General features: G+C 45.7%; 1 protein-coding gene across 2 annotated transcripts in view; it reads right to left on the bottom strand.

Moving 5' to 3' along the window:
* Window positions 1-708: 708 nt before the first annotated feature.
* rap1gds1 (RAP1, GTP-GDP dissociation stimulator 1) overlaps window positions 709-19,852 on the bottom strand; it is a 34,040-nt gene continuing 14,896 nt past the window's right edge. Inside the window, exons 5-15 of one of the 2 annotated variants that reach the window (XM_048971529.1) lie at window positions 19,052-19,198; window positions 13,582-13,710; window positions 13,262-13,387; window positions 10,949-11,092; window positions 9,979-10,110; window positions 8,783-8,917; window positions 8,559-8,684; window positions 4,690-4,829; window positions 2,852-2,978; window positions 2,542-2,670; window positions 709-2,219 (exon numbers count right to left, since the gene is read on the bottom strand). In XM_048971529.1, the coding sequence (XP_048827486.1) occupies window positions 2,092-2,219; window positions 2,542-2,670; window positions 2,852-2,978; window positions 4,690-4,829; window positions 8,559-8,684; window positions 8,783-8,917; window positions 9,979-10,110; window positions 10,949-11,092; window positions 13,262-13,387; window positions 13,582-13,710; window positions 19,052-19,198 (1,463 nt within the window). In that variant the 3' untranslated portion in view covers window positions 709-2,091. The remainder of the gene's footprint in view (window positions 2,220-2,541; window positions 2,671-2,851; window positions 2,979-4,689; window positions 4,830-8,558; window positions 8,685-8,782; window positions 8,918-9,978; window positions 10,111-10,948; window positions 11,093-13,261; window positions 13,388-13,581; window positions 13,711-19,051; window positions 19,199-19,852) is intronic. The other variant, XM_048971530.1, reaches the window with a different exon arrangement.

Genomic DNA, 19,852 nt, shown 5'->3' on the forward strand with positions numbered 1-19,852 from the left:
CTATACAGCAGTTAGTTACGACCAAATCTGATTGGACAAGGCTCCTGTGAGTGCTGTTATCAGAGTATAACTGCACTCGGACATTTCGCATCAGATGTATCAATGCTTTACAGGTTTATCGAAAGGTCGTTAGTCAAATTTAAAGGATGCAAAGTAGTTGGGAGCAAGTGAGCTGTTGCATTGTAATGTTTATGTTGCTTGGCAACAGTTAACAGTTGGCTGGTGGGAACTCTTTTTTTTGAGGAGGCCAATAAACGTTTAAATAAACAATCAAAGTATTATCTGTTGTGGCTTATTACTTTACCTTAAATGCTATTTGGTGAACTGTTGTATAAAAGCAATAACGTACACAAATCATGTGGTTGTACTCCAATATATCACGCCTGTGATTTGGTCATACTACGATGGGCTGGCCCCCCATCCTAGGTTGTTCCCTGCCTCCTGCCCATTGCTTCCAGGATAGGCTCCGGACTCCCCACGACCCAGAAGAATAAGAGGCTTGGAAAATGGATGGATTTGGTCACAGGCACGAAGCCACATGCAGGTGGGCATGCCTACGACTAAATCACAGCCATGATATTTTGGAGTACAACCGCACGACTTGAAGTAAGTTATTGCTTAACTAATCTGTCACTAGCACGGGATCTGCTATGTTAAAGGTAATAGTTGTCTGTGGAGACGTTTTAGCTGATAAATCAGAAACAAATCTTATAGCCAGCAACCATTTTAATTTTCTCATGAGTTTCAGTTCTTGAAATTTACAATTCAGCAACAGACATTTACAACAAATGCTTATATATAATCTTATGAAATAATGGTGTTTTTTCCTGATAGGTTTTTGTAGTAATTAGCCAGGGTACAAATCTAATAAATTACAATAAATAAGACAGATGAGGTTTTTTGAAAATATGGCTAACCTACATCATTGGGTTTACCAGCATTCAGTGAGCTGGAATATCACCCATCAAAGTTGCCCTTTAACCAGGAGGAAAAAACATGCACAATGTTGGTCTAGCTAAAACCAGTAACGTACCACTGGCAAGTACCTACATGGTCACATTACTCGTAGAGGGTGGGGGTAACACCAAGTACCAGGCAGCCTTCCTGACACAAATGCTATTCAATTTTTTGGCCTGAACTACTCCTAAATGTTACCAAGTCTGATGCCACCAACCATTATGCATCTTATTTCCTGGGTAACTGCTTTGCTTTGTTCTGGTGTGTGTCATATTAGGCCTTCCACAAGCCAGCACCATTTCCCACCATTAGCCCCACCTCTTCCCTCACCTTTGCCTGATCAGTGAAAAACTCCTACCCCCAGGCTGCAGGCTAGGCCTGTAAGCGCCCAACATGGCCCCGAACATACAGATCCACAACACCGCAGACCATGTGGGAATCTTTATTACACAAGAGTGATCATATTTGACCTCTTACCCTTCCCCACAAGGTTTTTTGTGTCAAAGACCAGTGAGCATATAGCAGTACTGACCAATGTCTTTCTACGAGACCTGATGCCGGAGCGGGATGCTAATGGCAGAGGGCGTAGCATCTGCCCCTGGTCTGTTCTTCCTAGTTACAGTGTTGACATGCTCAGTCTTTCGCATGGAGAGGGAACAAGGGGTGTGTTTCGGAGGAAAGGAGAGGTATACGTGACTGGCAGGACTGGTTAGGCAGGTTAGAAAATGGTTACACCATCGACTGGACTACAACATGTACGTCTCAACTACACTGGTATTCAAGCTACACAGAATACGTCAGATGCTTCATGAATGAATTAAGGATTTGCCCCTCCCCCACGATCCCTTTTTATTTGTTTTTTTTATTCCCCAACTGGCAGACTTCACAGCTATGGTCTTAAAAACATTGTTCTCTTCTTGTTTTGTTCTCTATTGCAAAGGGATGCCTCTGCTGCCTTTTGGGGACATCGCAGGGCATGGCATGCATGTGTGTAATTGAAAGGAGGAGGGGCTGGGCTTTGTTATCAGGACAGCGAGCGGCTGATTGGTTGGGAGACCTCGGGAAGTAACAACAGGACACATGGAAGTGAGACCAGACAGTAGGCGAGGCGAGTAGGAGTGGCTTTAGAGTCCTTCAGCTCTGCACTGTTAACCTCTGCTCCGTCAGCGAGGCCTGGTGGGACACCGTCTTGTTCTCGTGTGTCCTAAGCTGGGAGACCACGTCCAGGAAGGCCAAGCCCTGCACCTCTTTGTGGAGAGGCTCTGTGAGGAGACAGGTGGGGAAATATGGGCTACATCAAACAGGTTCTGCAGAACAATGTGAGTCAAGCAGTTCACACCACTTGAAAGAAGAGTATCCACACCAAAGAGTAATGCACTGCATTCCGCCATTGGACTTCTGTGGATCTGAAAGCTAATTCCATCTACGGGTCTTCAAAAACCATGCTGGTATTCTTCATGCCTTCTGGACACCAAAGACCAAGATTAAAGGAAAACAAATCTATATGTGACAAATGGACAAATTTCTTTGTGTTGCATGGTCCTGATCTCCCACCCACGACCACACCCTTGGCTGTGCCCTCACCTGAACCCATCACTGCACACACAAGGATCATGGAGTTGTACTTGATCTCCGGTGCGCTCTTCTCATCTGACAGAAGCTTATGGAGCACCTGCACCAGGCCGGCACTCATGAAGTCCTTCTCTGCAGAACCTGGGAAGAGCAGACCGCTCTATCATGGTTTCCATACGCGAACCCATAAATATACAAATTTCTGGACAGACACAGTGAATCAAAGCAAGAACCACAATGAAGTCTCCTCCACAGAAACTCCAGTATTACAGGGATTGTTTGGGGAGGTGTGGGCCTGGGTCTTAGGAATGACGATTCTCACCCAAGTCCAGAGCTGCAATGAGGCCCAGAGCAACCAAGGCTTCATTCTGCATGATCATGTGCTCGCTGGTTGCCATGGTGACCAGGTGCTTCACTCCGCCTCCTTGGATTACTGTCCTGACTACATCCTGCAGTCGATAAAGTAAAAATGACCTGAAATGAATATGAAGAGTACACCAGCACCGCAAAGACTGCTGAGTGCCACACCATGGCATTGACAGCCTTTCTTCAAATAAACTGGCAAGTGAGCTCCAGAAAATCCTCAAAATGACCCACAAACCTTCAACAGCCTTGAGCCCAGTCTTGCCCATGACTCTGGTGTGAAATGAGCACCTGCGTCTGACCTGAAACTTTCTCGCCACAGGTAGAACTGAAGCACAGCTACTCTGGTGCTTCCGAAAAACCGACATGGAGTTTTATCATTTTCCGTGGAGCAGCTCTTCCCAGAAGGCGATCAGCTGTCAGGATGTGGCCGCAAGCTGCTCACTGATGTAAAGCCAGCGGCCGCTTCACACACGCGCCTTGTTACGCCTCATGTTCCTGCCAGGCGTGACAGAGTGCCCGTGCCACACTCTGTGATGGCCAAGGACGGCACAAAAATGGGGGGGGGACGCATTTCCATAAATCAAGTCTTGTCCAAAAGTCCCACGAAGGCTGAGTCAGTGTCCCCCAGGATTTCACAGTCACCACAGGAGAACGAGAAATGATGAAAATAAAAGCCGCAAGGGTCGGCACCCAGTGGGACCAGTGACAGGATGGTGCCACAGCACAGCTCAAACACAGCATCATGTAGGCCTGGCCTGTGATTCTACTGGATAACAGTATTTATCAGATGCTTTTATCCAAAGCTACACACTTTTTTTTTTAGAAAGCAGGGTCAGACAATCGCTAGAGCAACATTGGGTTAAGAGCCTCGCTCGGGTGCCCCGTGGTGAAATGCCCGTGGTGACCACAGGATTTGAATCAGCAACCTTCTGATCATGGCACTGTGTCCTAACGCACTGAATCCCACACCGACCCCATACAGTTATATGATTTCTCACAAATCAGGAGAATACACAAAATGAAAGATGCTTCACTGACCACGTGCAGCCAGTGAATTCGGAAGTTTACTCAGAATCAGAAATAAAATTTAGATTAATGCCAAGTAGGTTGACGTTACAAGGGATTCTCTTTGGTATGGTGGTGCTGCATACAAAAACTACACTAAGTACAATGAGTAATAAAAGCAACAAGCACTAAGTAGTACTCATTCGGCCAGGATAAAAAATTTTGGACGTCATGCAACAACAGTTAATAATTCAAGGAATTATTCCTAATGGTCAACCAAACCTGGAAGTACTTGTGAGTTTGGTTATCTTCTGTAACTCTCCAATCCAACTCCCAAACCACCTTTATAGATTTCGGTCGGGGGTTGTGGGGATCAGGTCATCTTTCACAGCTCTCCATCTCTCTCCTTGTTCACAACATAACACTTACTACATAACCTTGAGGTGTGCTTAGGATCATTATCTTGTTGATGAACAAATGATTTTCAGTTGCCGTGTCCAGACCTTTGACTAGTACAGTATATATACTAAGGGGCAAGTATATTAGTTATACCTGCTTCTCCATCATGTGGCTGGAACTGAGTATTTTTCAGTGTGGCATGGTTGTATTTTTAACAGTAACCCTGGGAGAAAAGCAGGGACTAAATAAGGTCAATGAACGGGTACTGGGCTGTCAGGAATAATTCTACGAAGAATCTGAATGTGGGCTTATCTAGCGGGATGCTAATACTAAGATGAATGTGTGTATCTTGGGTGATGGAATCGCTCACATCCGCCAGGCCAAACTGACCTTCGACTTGCTGTGCCGGATGAGGGCGGAAAGCAGCCGGTTGGACTCTCCCATCACCCCTGCGTGGTCCTTGGCTTGGCACCACTCCACCAGCCGCTCCACCAGCTTGGCGTTGGTCCCCAACTGTTCGGCCGCATCCACTGGAGTGTGACACAGATGAAGGGAGCATAAGGGAATGCAGGGGGGAAAGGCAAAGGCTGGGAAGGGCGCTGGTGTTTTACTGGGATCTTATAATGAGAGTGATGTCAAAGCATAACAGTCTTGGGGAACAGTGATGTAATAATGGAGCCTAGCATGATGCAGCAATGGTATTACATCATAGTCAAGTCAAATAATATTGGGGATTGCGGTACGAGAATAATGGATTCACACATTAATGGAGACTGGAGTGATGTAATAATGGAGCCAGCTCATTATGGAATTACATCATTATGTTGTCTGGAGTGACACAATGATGGGATCATATCATAATGAAGATTGGGGTGTATGTAATAATGTATCACAGTCTGGTGTGATGCAATAATGGAATCACATTATAATGAGGTCACATTCTGGAATCTGCAGTGTCAGAATAATGGAGTCACATCATAATGGAACCTGGAAAGCTTCTGAGTAACACTATCATGGACTACAGAGTGAATGCAAGGAAGTTTCCAGTTAACACCCCAGCACATACGATTTAATAAATTTTTTTAACCTATTTGATTAGACCACTTGACGGTTAATATTATTTATCCTATTAACACTTCCTTAAGTTCCCAGAAAACAAAAGTCCATAATGGCCAAAGCAGGACAGAGGAACAGTCAGGCTAGGGCTGGACAACTAGTCAAATTTTAATTTCAGTTATCTTGGCTTCCAACAATTTTTAAAACAAAATTGAGATAAACTGTTCCGAATTTAATTTAAAGCTCAAGAGCCACTGCTAACAAGTTTTTTTTAGTTCAATAAATCCATCATATTTCTGCAATCAATGAATAATCATGTTAAGTAATCGTGATCTCAATATCGACCAAAATGATCAAATAGTCCCAAGTCAGGCACCTCAGATTACAGCCATAGTCACCAGGGGAACAATGTCAGTCACTCTGCATAAGGCAAACTCAACTGAATCGAGCACATTTCAGAAAAACCCAGCATGACTGTCCAGACGGGTAACCTTGTGTCCCTGCTCCCTCAGATAAGCCCAATGAGATGCCAGTATTATAGCCTCCTTAAGTCCCGTTGCTTACGACAGCTTTCACTGCAATGGCTAAAATCTGCATTCAGCAATTAAACTGCGTAAGTAAACAGCGTAAGACTCATTCCAGCAGGTGACAGCGAGGGAAAAGATGCATACACGCATTACCTCGCTACTATTACTCCTGCAAGACCGCAGCAAAACAGTAAGGAAGATGGATGAAGACACTTATTTATTCAAAGTGACTTTTTACCCATTTACGCAGCTGGATATTATACTGGAAGAATTCAGGTTAATTAACACAACTCGCCGCCTCGATAGCATGGACTCTCCAGGGACGCGAGCCGATACCCTTCAGCGTATCAGCCCATATCCTTAACCACCTGCTGCCATGACACAGTTCCTCAGACACCACGGAACGTGTAAATTCCCCTTCTCCCTGAACCTGGGTTGGAGAGCATTTCCTTTTGTTATCGCTCACATCAGAGAGAGATTTATCAAGTGCCTGTTTACTGTTAATAAAATGCCTTCAGCAGAATAAAAAGTGCTTAATCCTCAGCAGTAAAATTAAGAAGAGCTGACACAGCTCAGTGGACAGCTGGGCATGCGGAACAGGACACGGGGTGGGGCGGGCTGGGAATGTGCTTGAAAAACAACACTTAAGAGAGGGCAGCGCCGTTTAGTTGGTGGCTCCTGCCAGCGATCGCGGCTGCCTTAAACGCCTTATTAATTTTACCTGTCATTACTATTATTATTAATGATAAAAGCACTCATGCAGATTTGCTTTAAAAAGCAAACACTGTGTATTCTTTCCCACACAGATTTATACGCCTGTGTTTTTTTCCCAAGTTTTCCCATATCATGAGTCTGATGGTCACCAAACAAACTAATTTATCAAATTACGTATTTGATAAATATATGTATTTGCCGTTTGAGCAAGTACGATTACAGGTACATTGGAATGCTTCTCCTTACAGAAATACATAAAGCTAAAGAGTGAAGCCTGGAGTGTGAGTACAGTGTCAGGTCATTTATTCAGCGTCCCTCTGACTTTTTGGGGGGGTTAAGGGCCCTGTTCAAGGGCCCAACAGAGATGTGGCTATTCTGCCATGGTAGGGGCTCGAACCCTGAAACTACAACCTTGCGTTCCGATGCGACTCCGGCAGCGCGTGATGTTCCATTTGCTGCAATACAGCAGTCCCCCCGTACCCGCAGATGGTACATTCCAAGATCTACCACGGACAGTTGAAGCCGCAGATAATACTGAACCTCAGAACTCCATACATAATGTGATTTTCATGGAGGCCTACATACATATGGTAAAATGTAATTGATAAATTCTGCACAGTAAGACATAACCAACATTAAAATACAGTAATAATAAAGTATATTATTATACATGTATACTCTCTTAAATAAAAGTAATTCAGACATTTTGCCTAATTCTCAAGAGATGATACAGCAGAAAACGATGTATCAAAGGATGACGAAGCCATAAATATCATGCTTTTTATACCCGTTTCTGGAATTGTAAAACTTTTTTTATGGACTGCGGTTAGACATGGGGGTCCTGCTGTATAAGGGTTGGGTAAATCCATTAAGGCTGAAGCCAGGCAAACGTTGTGCATCCACAGTGTCTGGTCTTGCCCAGTTCACGTGGATTTGATTAATTTAAGTCACACAAGGGGCACCTTAAATATAAGGCGTGAATTTCTACAGTCATCTGCAGAGGGGGGCGGGCGTGACCTGGTGCCAGCCGCTGATAACCCTGGCACCGCTTTGCCCTCTGCACCATCCCCAAAGACACGTCTGAGATGTCACACTGCTCTGCTCCACAATGGTGACACCATATTGGCAAGCAGACATTTTTCCCTCTGGGCTCTGTGACAGACATCCCAAATGATCCAAGTTCTGTTGTAACATTAAAACGTCTCCATAACTGTTATGACTCCTGGATTAGATGTCTGAGACAGAAATACAGAGTAAAAGAAAAATAAGCGAATTAAAAATATAAAAATCAATTTTATGCCATAAGACCCCTAACAGATTGTATACACACACACAGATTTGTACTCATATCTTTGTGGGGACTCTCCATTCGTTTCTATGGGCATAACCCTAATCCCAATAATAACAACCCTAACCCTACCCAGCCCTAACCTTAACCATGAGTAACCAAACAAAATACAAGACATGTGGCATTTTTACTTCTTTGATTGCAGTTACAGATTTTTATAAAGCTGAGGTTATCCTTGTGGGTACTGAAAAAATCCTCACAAGATAAAAATACCATGTTTTTGGGAAACCTGTTCCCCGCAGTGTAATAATTATAAAAACACAAATCTGCGCGCACACACATAAACAGAATTATATTCTTATCATTGTGGGGACCGTCCATTTGTTTCTATGGACATAACTTTACTCCTAAGTATTACAATCTTAACCCTTGACCAGTCCTACCCCTAACCAAACAAAATACAAGACTTTTTAGTTTTCTGATTGCAGTCATATATTTTTATAAAACAGAGATTGCTCACAACCTCGAAATAACAGGATTTTATCACAATGTAATCTATACATCACACCTACACATACACCCACACACACACACACCCACACATTCATTCATGAAATGAATCAGGCATCCCTGGACGCCTTCTTGCCCCAAGGCCCCATGGGAGCCTCACATACCCTGCGTGTCCACGAGCATCCGCAGCGTGCCCAGGAGCTTGAACTGCACGGGGGGCATTTCCGAAGGGAGGAACTTCAGCACCACATCTGCCACACCAGCTGCCAGCATCTTGGACTTGTTTACCACTGGCGGGGGCGATGTGACAGGTCAGTCATATTGATTACACTGTTTACGCTTCTCGTCGAAATCCAACCTGAAGGTTAAGGGGCGTTCAGCGCCTTACCCGGGATGGCGAGGTTCCGCAAGGCGCTGAGGGCGGCGTGCTGCACTGTGACGTTGCCCTCCTCGACGTGACGTTCCAGCAGCTCCAGCAGCTTCTGTACGATGCCAGTGTCCACCATGTGAATGCAATTACCGTCTGGAGGAGGGACAGACAGCATCATACACTACGTCATACTCAAGGCCTACGGCATGCTACCTCAGTATTTGACGTGTGGTTTTACAGCCACACCCTTGACACATGCCCTTATGGCCACACAGCTAATGCTACACCCACTTTTAGCCACGCAGCCGACACGCCCATTTTTAGCCATGCAGCCAATGATATATTCCCTTATAGCTCCATAGCCAATGACACACCCCCTTAAAGCCACGCAGCCAATGACATGTCCCGTTATAACTATATAGCCAACGACAGGTCCCCTTATAGAGTGATAACAGTCTTCCCGACTTGGAGTCGTCTTCACCAAAACTGCACTTTAGGTCAGATTTGAAATTAAGCTGAAGGCACCTGGCACCACTGAAAGGTTGAGACATGATTAATGACACTGCTGCCAGCTCATTTTCAGCATAAAGCAACCCCAAACACAGCGGGGGCACCGCCAAACCAGAGGGACGCCTTAATAAATGACAAAAACTACCTTCTGGCAACAAAAACCGCTTCGATAACACACAGCAAATAACCTACATAAAAAAAATGCTTAAAAAATGAACTGATAAAATGCAAATATAAAAAGCAGTACTAAAAATAGTAAGTTCAAAATACGAATGACAAAATAAGCAAACTACAATTTATTAAATATAATGCTACTCCATAGCCGTAAACATGCAGTGTGCACCATATCCACCAGGGGGTGTCTTGCATTGATAGGAGGGGTTGACAGGGAGGGGAAAAAAAAAACAGTGACACAGACACGGAAATGTGACATACATCTTATGTGAATTTAGCTCTTTATGCCTCACATCTAACAAATGATTTTGGCTCATATATCAACAGATTATGAGCCAAATTAACCACTTTCTGGATTAACCAGAAATTAAGCCAAATAAGACAGAATTGTGCTATGTTGGTATGAAATCCCAGGAACACATAGTAGATAACTCAGATCTGTAGCACTCTAGTTCTCAGGTATATTAGGGGAAATTAGGCAGGACAGGGCAGGCGGAACATGGCGGGACATGGCAGGACAGATCTCTTACCATTACGGGCAAAGTTGGCAACAGCTAGTGCCCCAGCTAACTGCAGCTGGTGGTTGTGGGATGGGACCCAGGACAAGACGCGCTGGAACACGCTGCCTTTGCCTCCCTCAAAGAGCTTCTGCATGGACTCATCTGAAAAGGTTTATTGCAAGAGAAACAAGCACACAGTCAAAGTCAACCTCTGAAACACTGCAGGCAGCTTTCTTGGCCAATCTGTCACACACACATGTGGCACAGGGGGTGCAAGACCATTTCCTATAGGAGACCGGCTTATTTTCTAAGCACACGTACATCTTACAATGGTTCCCGTTAAACGACAGGTAACATGACTCCCTGCTCAGGGGTGAGGCCGCAGCCCAGGGATTCTGCTCACCAATTCTGGCTCTGTGAGTATTCAGCGGGTCTCAGCAATCCAATCAGAATTACGGTCATCTTTGGGTGGAAAAACGGAGCACTTCGCTTTTAAAGCTGCCGTCAATTTATTGATTGGGCCACTTCCGACTCCGTGGCATTTTTTTTTTTTCTTGGAAAGTACCGTCACACTCTACCTAAAGAAAGGCTTTAATTAATAAAGTGGACTGCAGGGACGTAGTACATTCCAGCAGAGCCTGTATCCTTATACGGCATAACTTTCGTTTTCATTTTTATTCATCAGATGCTATTACCCAAAGCAAGGGACAATTGATTAAACAGGGTCAGTCAGTCCCTGGAGCAATTGGGGTCTAAGGGCCACACTCAAGGGCCCAACAGAAAAATTGCTTTGCTGACCATGAGATTTGAACCAGTGACCTCCTAATCACGGCCATGGCGTCCTAACCCACTGAGCCACGCGCCGCCCCCAAAGCAAAGCAGTCCTCCAACCCAAGTGTGAGTCAATATCCCGGTGAGGTCATCCAGAGCACACATGACGTCACAGGCGACTCAGAGCAGGTCCCAGCCTGTCCCCAGAGGGCACTCTGCTCCTCCTTACCCCCCAGCAGCAGCAGCACCATGAGGTCCGAGGCCGTCTTCAGCTCAGCCACGTCTTCCTCTCGCTCCCCGTCCACAGCTTGGTCCACCAGCTCCAGCAAGAACTCCACTAGCCCAGCTTCTACCAGCTGCAGCTTGATCACATCTTGGGTGCGGGGGAAGGGGGTGGGGAGACAGGGAGAAGGAGAATGGAAGAGGAGAAGACAGAGCGAGAGAAGGACAGTAACAGTGAATCTAGTGATGCCACCATACTGACCCCATCAGGCCTGAGCAAACAGCAGGCTGAGACACAGAGAGCCAGCTGGCTCACGGCCAATGTGTGCGGATCACAGTCAGACAACATAAACCTGAAAAGCTAATCAAACAGCCATCCTGGTCTCACTCAATCTCCCATAATTCTATGGGTCAGTCACCTGACCGACTGACCTGCTGGTAGGATCAGGCCAGTGTGAGATCTCGTGTTTGGATAAAGGCGGCACGGGCGTGGCTGACCACCCGGAGCAGTACTGGCAGCGTGGCGCCTCTGGTCCGAACAGCACCTGCCACATCGCAATCCCACATTTCCCTAAGTGACTGCGACGGGACGCGGGCAGCTCACCAGGCTGAGGGAACTGGCAGACAACCAGGGAAGATTCATGCTGGCTGGTGTGAGGAGAGAGCGAGCTTCCACAAAGCCGCATGCAAAGGAGGCTATAAGAATGCTTTCTATTGGGGGAGGCGCGTTATGTGAACTGCTGAGAGCCTGACAAAAACCAGAATGCTGACACGTCAGTTTAAACAGAACTAATAATTCTCTTCTAATGACAGATCCAGAGTCAGTAGGAACATTAAAAAAAAAAAATCCATAAAAAATGAGACCTGATCACCAAAAATAAACAGGCAGAATAGTTGGCAGAATATAGGTTTTTATTTTATTTATTTATGCATTTTTTTTTCTTTTCCCACTGTGCAATGGTGTTCAGAATATTTGCCTCATTGTATTATTATTATAAAAAAAAAAAAAACATTTTATTTGTTTCAGGGCCACGGGGGGAACGGAGCATATCCTCGATGCGATGGGTGTAAGGCAGGGAACAACCCAGGATGAGGCGCCAACCCATCGTAGGGCACACTCACGCAGGCACACCTACGGGCAATCTGGTAACTCCAATTAGCCTCAGCATGTTTTTGGACTGTGAAGGGAAACCCAAGTACTCAGAGGAAACCCCACGACGACACGGGGCAAACTCCACAGACATGGAACCATGGTGGAGAGTTGAATCCAGGTCCCAGAGATGTGAGGTAACACTGCTAACCACTGCACCATCATGCCACCCCAAATTTATCTGTTGGGTATCTGTTACTATGGTGCTATGAGTATTGGTTTAGTGTGAGTAGGGATGTTGGTGGGGTGTGGGGGTAAACAAAAATATATCTATAATCCTAAAAATAGGATTAAATTAATAAAGTGCTCATCTTCTATTTCACTTCAGTTTCTTTGTAATTTACTGAGGTCTGTTCAGGAAAAACAGACCAATTGGCTTTTTAACACACGAACTGGGCTGGCTGACCACAACACACAGAAATCTGAAACAGCTACTGAAATGCGGTCAGCAGTGGAACATGATGTTGACAAAAATCAACCCCCCGGTGCCACATGGTACCACCCCCCCCGCCCAGCACCAGGCGCCTTTCTTTGAGGAACAGAGGTTGTCTGCCTGTGGATTATGGGGTCCCTGATTTACTCTAGGGGGCCAAGAGAGATGAGCTAAACTTAGAGCTGATGACCCAGGACCCATCAGCTGGGCCGTGGAGTCAGGGAGGCTACAAGGACGTCTGGTGCTTAACGTTCCCAGGGCTGCAGCAGTACGGGAACCCAGGGAAGAGCTTCAGGTAGTAAATGTGTCTGCCAAGGTGAGCTATAGCTACTGGAGAGGTTTGTGGCGCGATATCAAGGCAACAAAAGGTCAATGTCTCCCAGAGCTGCTGTGAAGGGCTTTTAAAACCAACGCGAGAGTGAGTGCGTTCCTGAGAGCAGCCGACACGACCGCGCAGCTTACACGTGTCTATCCAGAACCGTCTGCTTATCCCATATCTTCATTTAGCAAACACACTTACAAAGGCTACTTGCAAATCACAGCATGCAAACATAAGTGTACATGATGACTGATATTTTAAAGAAAGAACCTTGAGCTAGACTATATTTATACATATGCATACCACATTTTTTTTGCTGGACAGAGTCTGCTGTTTGACTGTTTGGGAGTCTGCTGACCACAGACAGATGACCCGGTCATTGAAGAGATGGCCAAACCTGACCCTGAGCCTGACTCACCATTTTCAGCCAAGGGGGCGAGAACCTCAAAGATCATCTCCTTCTTCTCGTGCTCCACCTGTTTGCGGAACAGCTTGACCAACTCCTGGGCTACATTGGTGGCCGCAAACTGCTCCTTGCTGGACTCTGCCATGGGACACAGCCAATAAGTGCCAACCACACCGATGTGTTATAGACAGCAATTAAAAACATGTTGAGTATACTGCCCCCCAAAGGCTAAACACAATAGCTACACTGATGCTGAAACTGAGAGTTTTTGAATGTCCATCCATACAGTATGTGCAGTAAGTAGGTAAATGATGCCCATCTGGAGGACGCACCCAGCTCTGCCAGGTTCCCGAAGGCGATCAGGCACATCTCAGTCAATGCTGTGTTCTGCGAGTGGATGCCTAGCAGCTTCACCAGCGTGGGAATCACGCCCATGTTGATCAGCTGGGCCTGCAGGGAATCTGAAACGAGACGGGCAACGGCGGTGGGTCTGGCGCCCACATTGCCGGGCTGCACCGAGAAGCAGACGGAGGGTTCCGCCAAACCACTGACAACCCGCCTACTGTGTCGGCAACACCGGGGGGGGGGGGGGGGATCACAGGTGTTAGCATGTGCAGACGCACACAGGGAAATGGGGGCGAATCCCATGTTAGCGTTTGACAATCTACACACAAGGACACTTGGAAGGCTTCCCCAACCTCTTACTTCCCAATTACGATCAGCAGAAAGCCGAACTAAAAGCTGAGGATGGCAGGGTAATGAACAGGAGGGGCGGGAAGATGCGGACACTTCAGCAAATAGAAGCGGGGACTCGTTGAATATTCAGGTCTGAATCAAATGGCTGACTGATTAGTGAAGTAATATACAGAATACAGAAGCCACGGAAAGAGCTACATACAAGCATGCTAGCCAGTTAAGACGATTCGCAAACTAAAGATCCCCAAGGATGCACACTGGGCTGCGGAGGCTTGGGAACAGTCTAGACGGCTCGCTTCAATGCACACGACGCATCAGGCTGGGCGCGGCTGGTGATACATATCCCTCCTCATCCCCATAATTTGTCAAGCGATCTGTTCAGCTATTTTACCTGAATTGTGAATAAAGCAGTCTTGCATGCTGCTGTTGCCATAAATGTGTAGCTAAAGAGCCCTCTCTACACCCTACAGAGAGGGTGACTGTACTGAAGTCTTTGGGGGTCCATTTTTGTGTCCTGGATCTCTGCTGCCAGCCAGGGCAGCCTATGCTCTTCTTATACTTCAGAAAACATTTAAATTTAACAGGGTGATGAATGAGGCCCCTGCGGAAAATGGTGCCTGCACAAGCAGCCAGTGCCCCAGCTGAAACACCCTGCCGTTAAAGACGGATGGGATGTCAAAGGCGAGATGCTCCAACTCCCCCCAGGAAAATGGCCGGGTATTTCCACCAAGCAGTGCGGGACAACACTCTGGAGTTTAGTGTTTTGTGCCAGTGTCAAAGAAATCAGGATACCCTCAATGGACAATCTCATCCAGAGGAGCAGCCAGCAGGGAAATCGCAATGACAAGTCAGAGTGAGCTTCAAAGACGAGTGCAAAGAAAGGGGTCACATCCTATCCTTTTCTTAATGCCAACCCATATTGTCCCGAGATAATTCAACGTATCTCAGGGATTAAGACATCAGCAAGAGGCAAAAGGAAGATCCTAAAATGGGGAGAGAGAGAGAAGGAAGAAATAGTTAGTGTTTGATTCAGACAGGAAAAGATACAGGAAGGAAGGGGAGATAAAGCCAAATCTAAAAGAACAACCATTCAAGAAATCAATTTTTTTCCCATGCTTTACTGCTTTCAAAACCTGCTACCACTACATGCTATACAAGACACTGTATGGCATGTAGTAATGAGACCAACTATCATTGTAAGCAAAATCAGCAGAGCGCCTGTGTAGGAAAGGGCATGCTGCCGGCCAGCACTCCTCCAGACCCCACAGAACAGGACGTAGATCTTCCTGCAGCAAGTCCATCCATTTGCTCTGAGGGCTACAGAAGACTGACTCAGCTAATGCTATGTTGTCAGGCCTGGAAACCAGCCCAGTGCACTTAAATTTAAGGATGACAGGGCATCGTTTTCTTTCCATGCAATCCCAGATCCAATAAGAACGAAGACAGCATTTACCATCTTTGCTCATCTTTCGTATTCTTCGCCAATTTCATTGCTCTCTTTATCTGGTTCTGAATTAGCTCCTGCTGCTATTTAAATGTGTCGTATGCCAACGGTGCAAGCGTGATCCCAGTCATTCTGCGAGCCACCGCTGCACTCCTAACTCGGGCAACGGGCTGTATTTACAGACCTAAATCGATAACGCAGTCAGAAGAAAACGGAGCGCGAGAGCATAGAGTGAATCTCAGAGGAGAGTCAGAGACCAGCTGGCAGAGGGAGGGGGGGATCAGTGCAGTGTAGTATTGCGTTGTTAGCAGGCATCGTTACTCAAGGTGACACATGCGGCTTACAACTGAACACATCTTGCCATCAACGCAGCTGGATGCCGTACTTATGCAGCAGGAAAGCGGATTTCATACCTGGAAAGTAGAGTGACTTTTACTCACTCAGAGGTTGAACGTTTGATCACGGATACACCTTCTTTACGGCCTGTACTTCACTCTAACCTCTGCGTCTGGTGTCTAAATTAAACCGGCGGGCATGCAGGATCTCAAGGTGTACTTGCACATCAGACCTTGGAGAAAGCCATCCCTGCTCATTTATGGGCGGCCTGACTGCATGACTGTACAGAACTGAGAAATGAGAGCCTGAGAACATGACACCCAGGAGATGGGGTGGGTGAGCAGCCAGCGGACGAGGCAGCTTTGACGCCACATACTAATGGCTCACTTTCTGTCCTCCAGCCACATTTAGGGCACTGCAGAAGCATTTCGATAACTTGCAGTATAGAAAATAGTGTAATCAGCTAAGCATGAGTAACCATCCAAGATAACATGACTGGCTGTATACATGCTTCAATTGACTGGCCACTTCTCCCTTCAGGATCTTTGTACCAAACTCTTTATCGGTGCCCTGTTTTCTCCCACAATGGTCACACCCCCAGCTCTGAAAACAATGGCCTCTGTGCCCAGCCTCTTATTATAAGCACATGTTGCTGAAGCACTCCAATGACGCCTAGAAGAGGCTAGGTGGCTAGCTATTGCTATCAAAAGCTGCTACTGTCACACATGGACTCGCCTCTTCTTGAGAAGAGAATCCCCTCTTAAGCTGCAGAAATGAAAAGAGCGCAGAATTGTTATTCACAGAAATGTGACTCTCGTGAGGTTTTTAATTGGTATCTTTAATTGGTAACAGTCTAATCAAGCCTCATTGGGGAGGATGCTGACCGGAACTAGAATCAGTATTTGGTGGGGTCCTCTTGGACAAGGGCTGGGAACTACAAGCAGGACCACAGAAGCTCCCTGTGTAGGAATGGATTGTTGAATTCGCTCTATCACACCAACCACAAATGAATGGGTTGAGGGGGTTTCATAATGTACATTTTACTGTTGTGCATCTTAGGTCTCTCAGAAAAACATATTTAAAAACAAAACTCAACCCAATTTAAACTGGATCATTCAGGACATGATTAAGCCCAGTTGAGCTCCACAAATTGAACAGTTTCACTTGTAAAACAACAGCATTTAACATTTCAAATGAAATATTTGATTTAATTAATACTGGGGCAGTCCCCAGCATCTTCAACCGATGTCTGCTGAGCAAGCTTATGGTGTACAGAAGAACAAAATCTGATCTACAATACAACCAATCAATGGAAGGTTGTATACATCTCTGGTAATATTTAAGAGACCACTATGTATTTTCATAAATATCTGCATTTTAAATCCTGGTTTAACCCAGGTCTTGTAGGCAGAAGGCTTGTGAGGCAGGCTGCTTCCAGGCTCAAAGTTTCTAAGACAGCAGTACACAAGAACAAGACACTGGGAATGACCAGAAACCAGCCAGGGAGAGGGCAGAAGCAATTTTCTAATGGCAGAGATGACCATCAACTTATCCAGCAGTGCCTTATAAATTGTAGGATGACATCAAGTGACCTTCAAAAGGAATGGTAAACATTAAGTGCAGGTGTGAAGTGCACTGAAAACGTATTAGGCTCCGAGAAGCAGGACTGAAGTCCCAGAAAGCAAGGAAGAAGCCCTTCATTAATGAGAAACAGGGAAGATCCAGGCTGCAGTTTGCAAAGACAATATATTATTCATAGACACACGCTCATAAATTGAGAAATGAGTGAATCCAAAAATGGTGCTGTGGTCTCCTAATTTTTTCCCCCACAGTGATCCCACAAGCTCGGGGTTTAACAGGAACGCAGAGAATGATAACTCTGCACGCAAGGCCCACAGACATTAAACTGGGCAGCGGCTAGCCATAAATAATCCAGAAAAGATCAATTAAAAAAAAAACAGCCCGAAGGCCGCAGAATTATTTAAGACGAGAGCTGCTGCTGACGCTTTGAAAGCCCGGCACTGAATTTCATCCATTACAATGAACGTATTCACAGATGCCGATAAATGGTCTTCCTCAAAAATCAAACCGAGATGGCAGAACATATTCCAGAACGAGTCAGCCGCCCGAAGCATAATAATGCTTCTTATGTAACCCTCATTATGCATTCAAACAATGGCCACGGGTCCGCGGTGTCACTGAGCGCAGAGCTCTTAATGCCTTAGCACCTTGTGGGCTCCAGTTTGTTATTTTGGTGAGGTGTGGGATGGGGGAGGGGGGTCAAATATGAAAATGAAAGACAACTAGAGAGAGAAATATAATATATAACCACTGTGGTCCTCACTGCAAACGCATCGAATTACTGGGCTGGGTGTAAATTAGGGCCGAAACCACGAGACATCCACCCCCCAGCCATGTGTGACATGAAATCTCACTGCAGACCACTCAGGATAAATATGAGCACAGACTGCCGTCGTGTGAAGTGGTCCTAATAGTTCACACTATCATATACCGCAGCAGATGACGCAAGCAACAATAAGCCTTTCCCTGCTGTTGCAGGCATTAGTATCACAGACATTCGCACATCTAGGGCCTTGTTTGAAAAGACAGCAAACGATCTTTGTGCAGAGTGGCATGATCCATGTCAGAACCTGTCTCATCACGCAGTTAATGTCAGTCATGACCTTTGCGTTTTGGCCGCATCGACACTGCATGAGTAGTACAGCGCAGTGAATGTCCTAACACTGGTCTCGATTTGAGGACTCAGGTACAATATTAAATGCCTGGCATTCAATTCTCATTTATTAAATTTTTAGCAGGCAGAAAACCTTGGACACCTCAGGGATCGATTTCCGAGGACCCGAGCGCAGCAGGCTGCCGGGAGAGAGTGTTGGCAACACTGCTATAGTGCACAACGCTTTGAGTGACAGGAGAGAGCAAGGGCAAGCTTGAGATAGACACACAGTAGGCCGCACAAGAAGAAGCAAGCGCCGGCTGGGCTTTAACACCAGAACGCAGTTACGAAGCACGGAGAGCTGGGAAGCAGACCGTTAGTAACTGACCACAGGGGTTGACCTGTCAGCCATTTGCCTCACATTCTCATCAGCACTGGTACTTCAGTCCCCACTCCAATACGTATTCACATCCACATTCAAACAATAAGAGAGGGCTCAGTGCTGCCCCCTGTGACAATTTCATCACAATGCATTCATCCAACAGACCTCCATCTGACAGAATGACAATACCACAATCCTATGCAAGGTTAAAGCGTCTGCGATTGTTTTGTTTCTTGTTTGTTCGATTGATTTTGCGGGGTTGTTTATTACCATTATCATTGCTATAGTTCATCAGCATGCCACAAAAGACAGTCAACAGCTTCCCATTGGCCGGCTCAGTATTTTGGGACAGTGACTGTAAGTGTTCAGCTACTAGCTTTGCACCACCCGCCAGGTCAACTGCATTCCTGCCCTCATCTGCAAAACAAAGAGTTCAGGTACAAAACAAGACAAAAAAACAGGCACCTGCAAATCAGAACAGAAAACAGGAGCATTAATAAATCAAAGGCAAAAAGTATCTTCACAACAAAAAAAAATGAATGGAGCAGCCAGAACAGAACACAGTAATAACGATCTTTGTTGTTACTATTTTGCTCAATAAAAAGTAATAATATTCAAATCAGTTAAAGCAACATAATCGAAGTGAATGAAGTAGAACCTCAATTAGAGCTCAAGCAAATTAATCACGGCTAACTAGACCATCGCTCCATCTTTGGCTTTACTGAAAATGTACAACCTTCATCTGTAGCAGTGGTGACTGATGGGTAAAAAAAGCTGAGGATAATATATTTTACAGAATTACAGTAGCAAATTTTTCCCAAGAACAGAGATGCTTTTGACGAGTAATGAATTTTCAGCAATGAGTTATTTCAAAGTTGCTTGCTTCATAACTTAATCTTAGAAACAGAGAAGGCACTGGCTTCTCTGCTTCTACGGACCAGCCCCTCTGATCTGTAGTCTGGGGGTACTGGGAATCTGCTCAGTTATACCACTTGGGGCCAGAATCTCTCTTTAAAGAAAAAGACAAAAATTGCTCAACCTAGATTGCCTTAGACCACTGCCAAGTTAAGA

Source organism: Brienomyrus brachyistius, chromosome 12 (genome assembly GCF_023856365.1).
Source record: "Brienomyrus brachyistius isolate T26 chromosome 12, BBRACH_0.4, whole genome shotgun sequence".
Lineage (NCBI taxonomy): Eukaryota > Metazoa > Chordata > Actinopteri > Osteoglossiformes > Mormyridae > Brienomyrus > Brienomyrus brachyistius.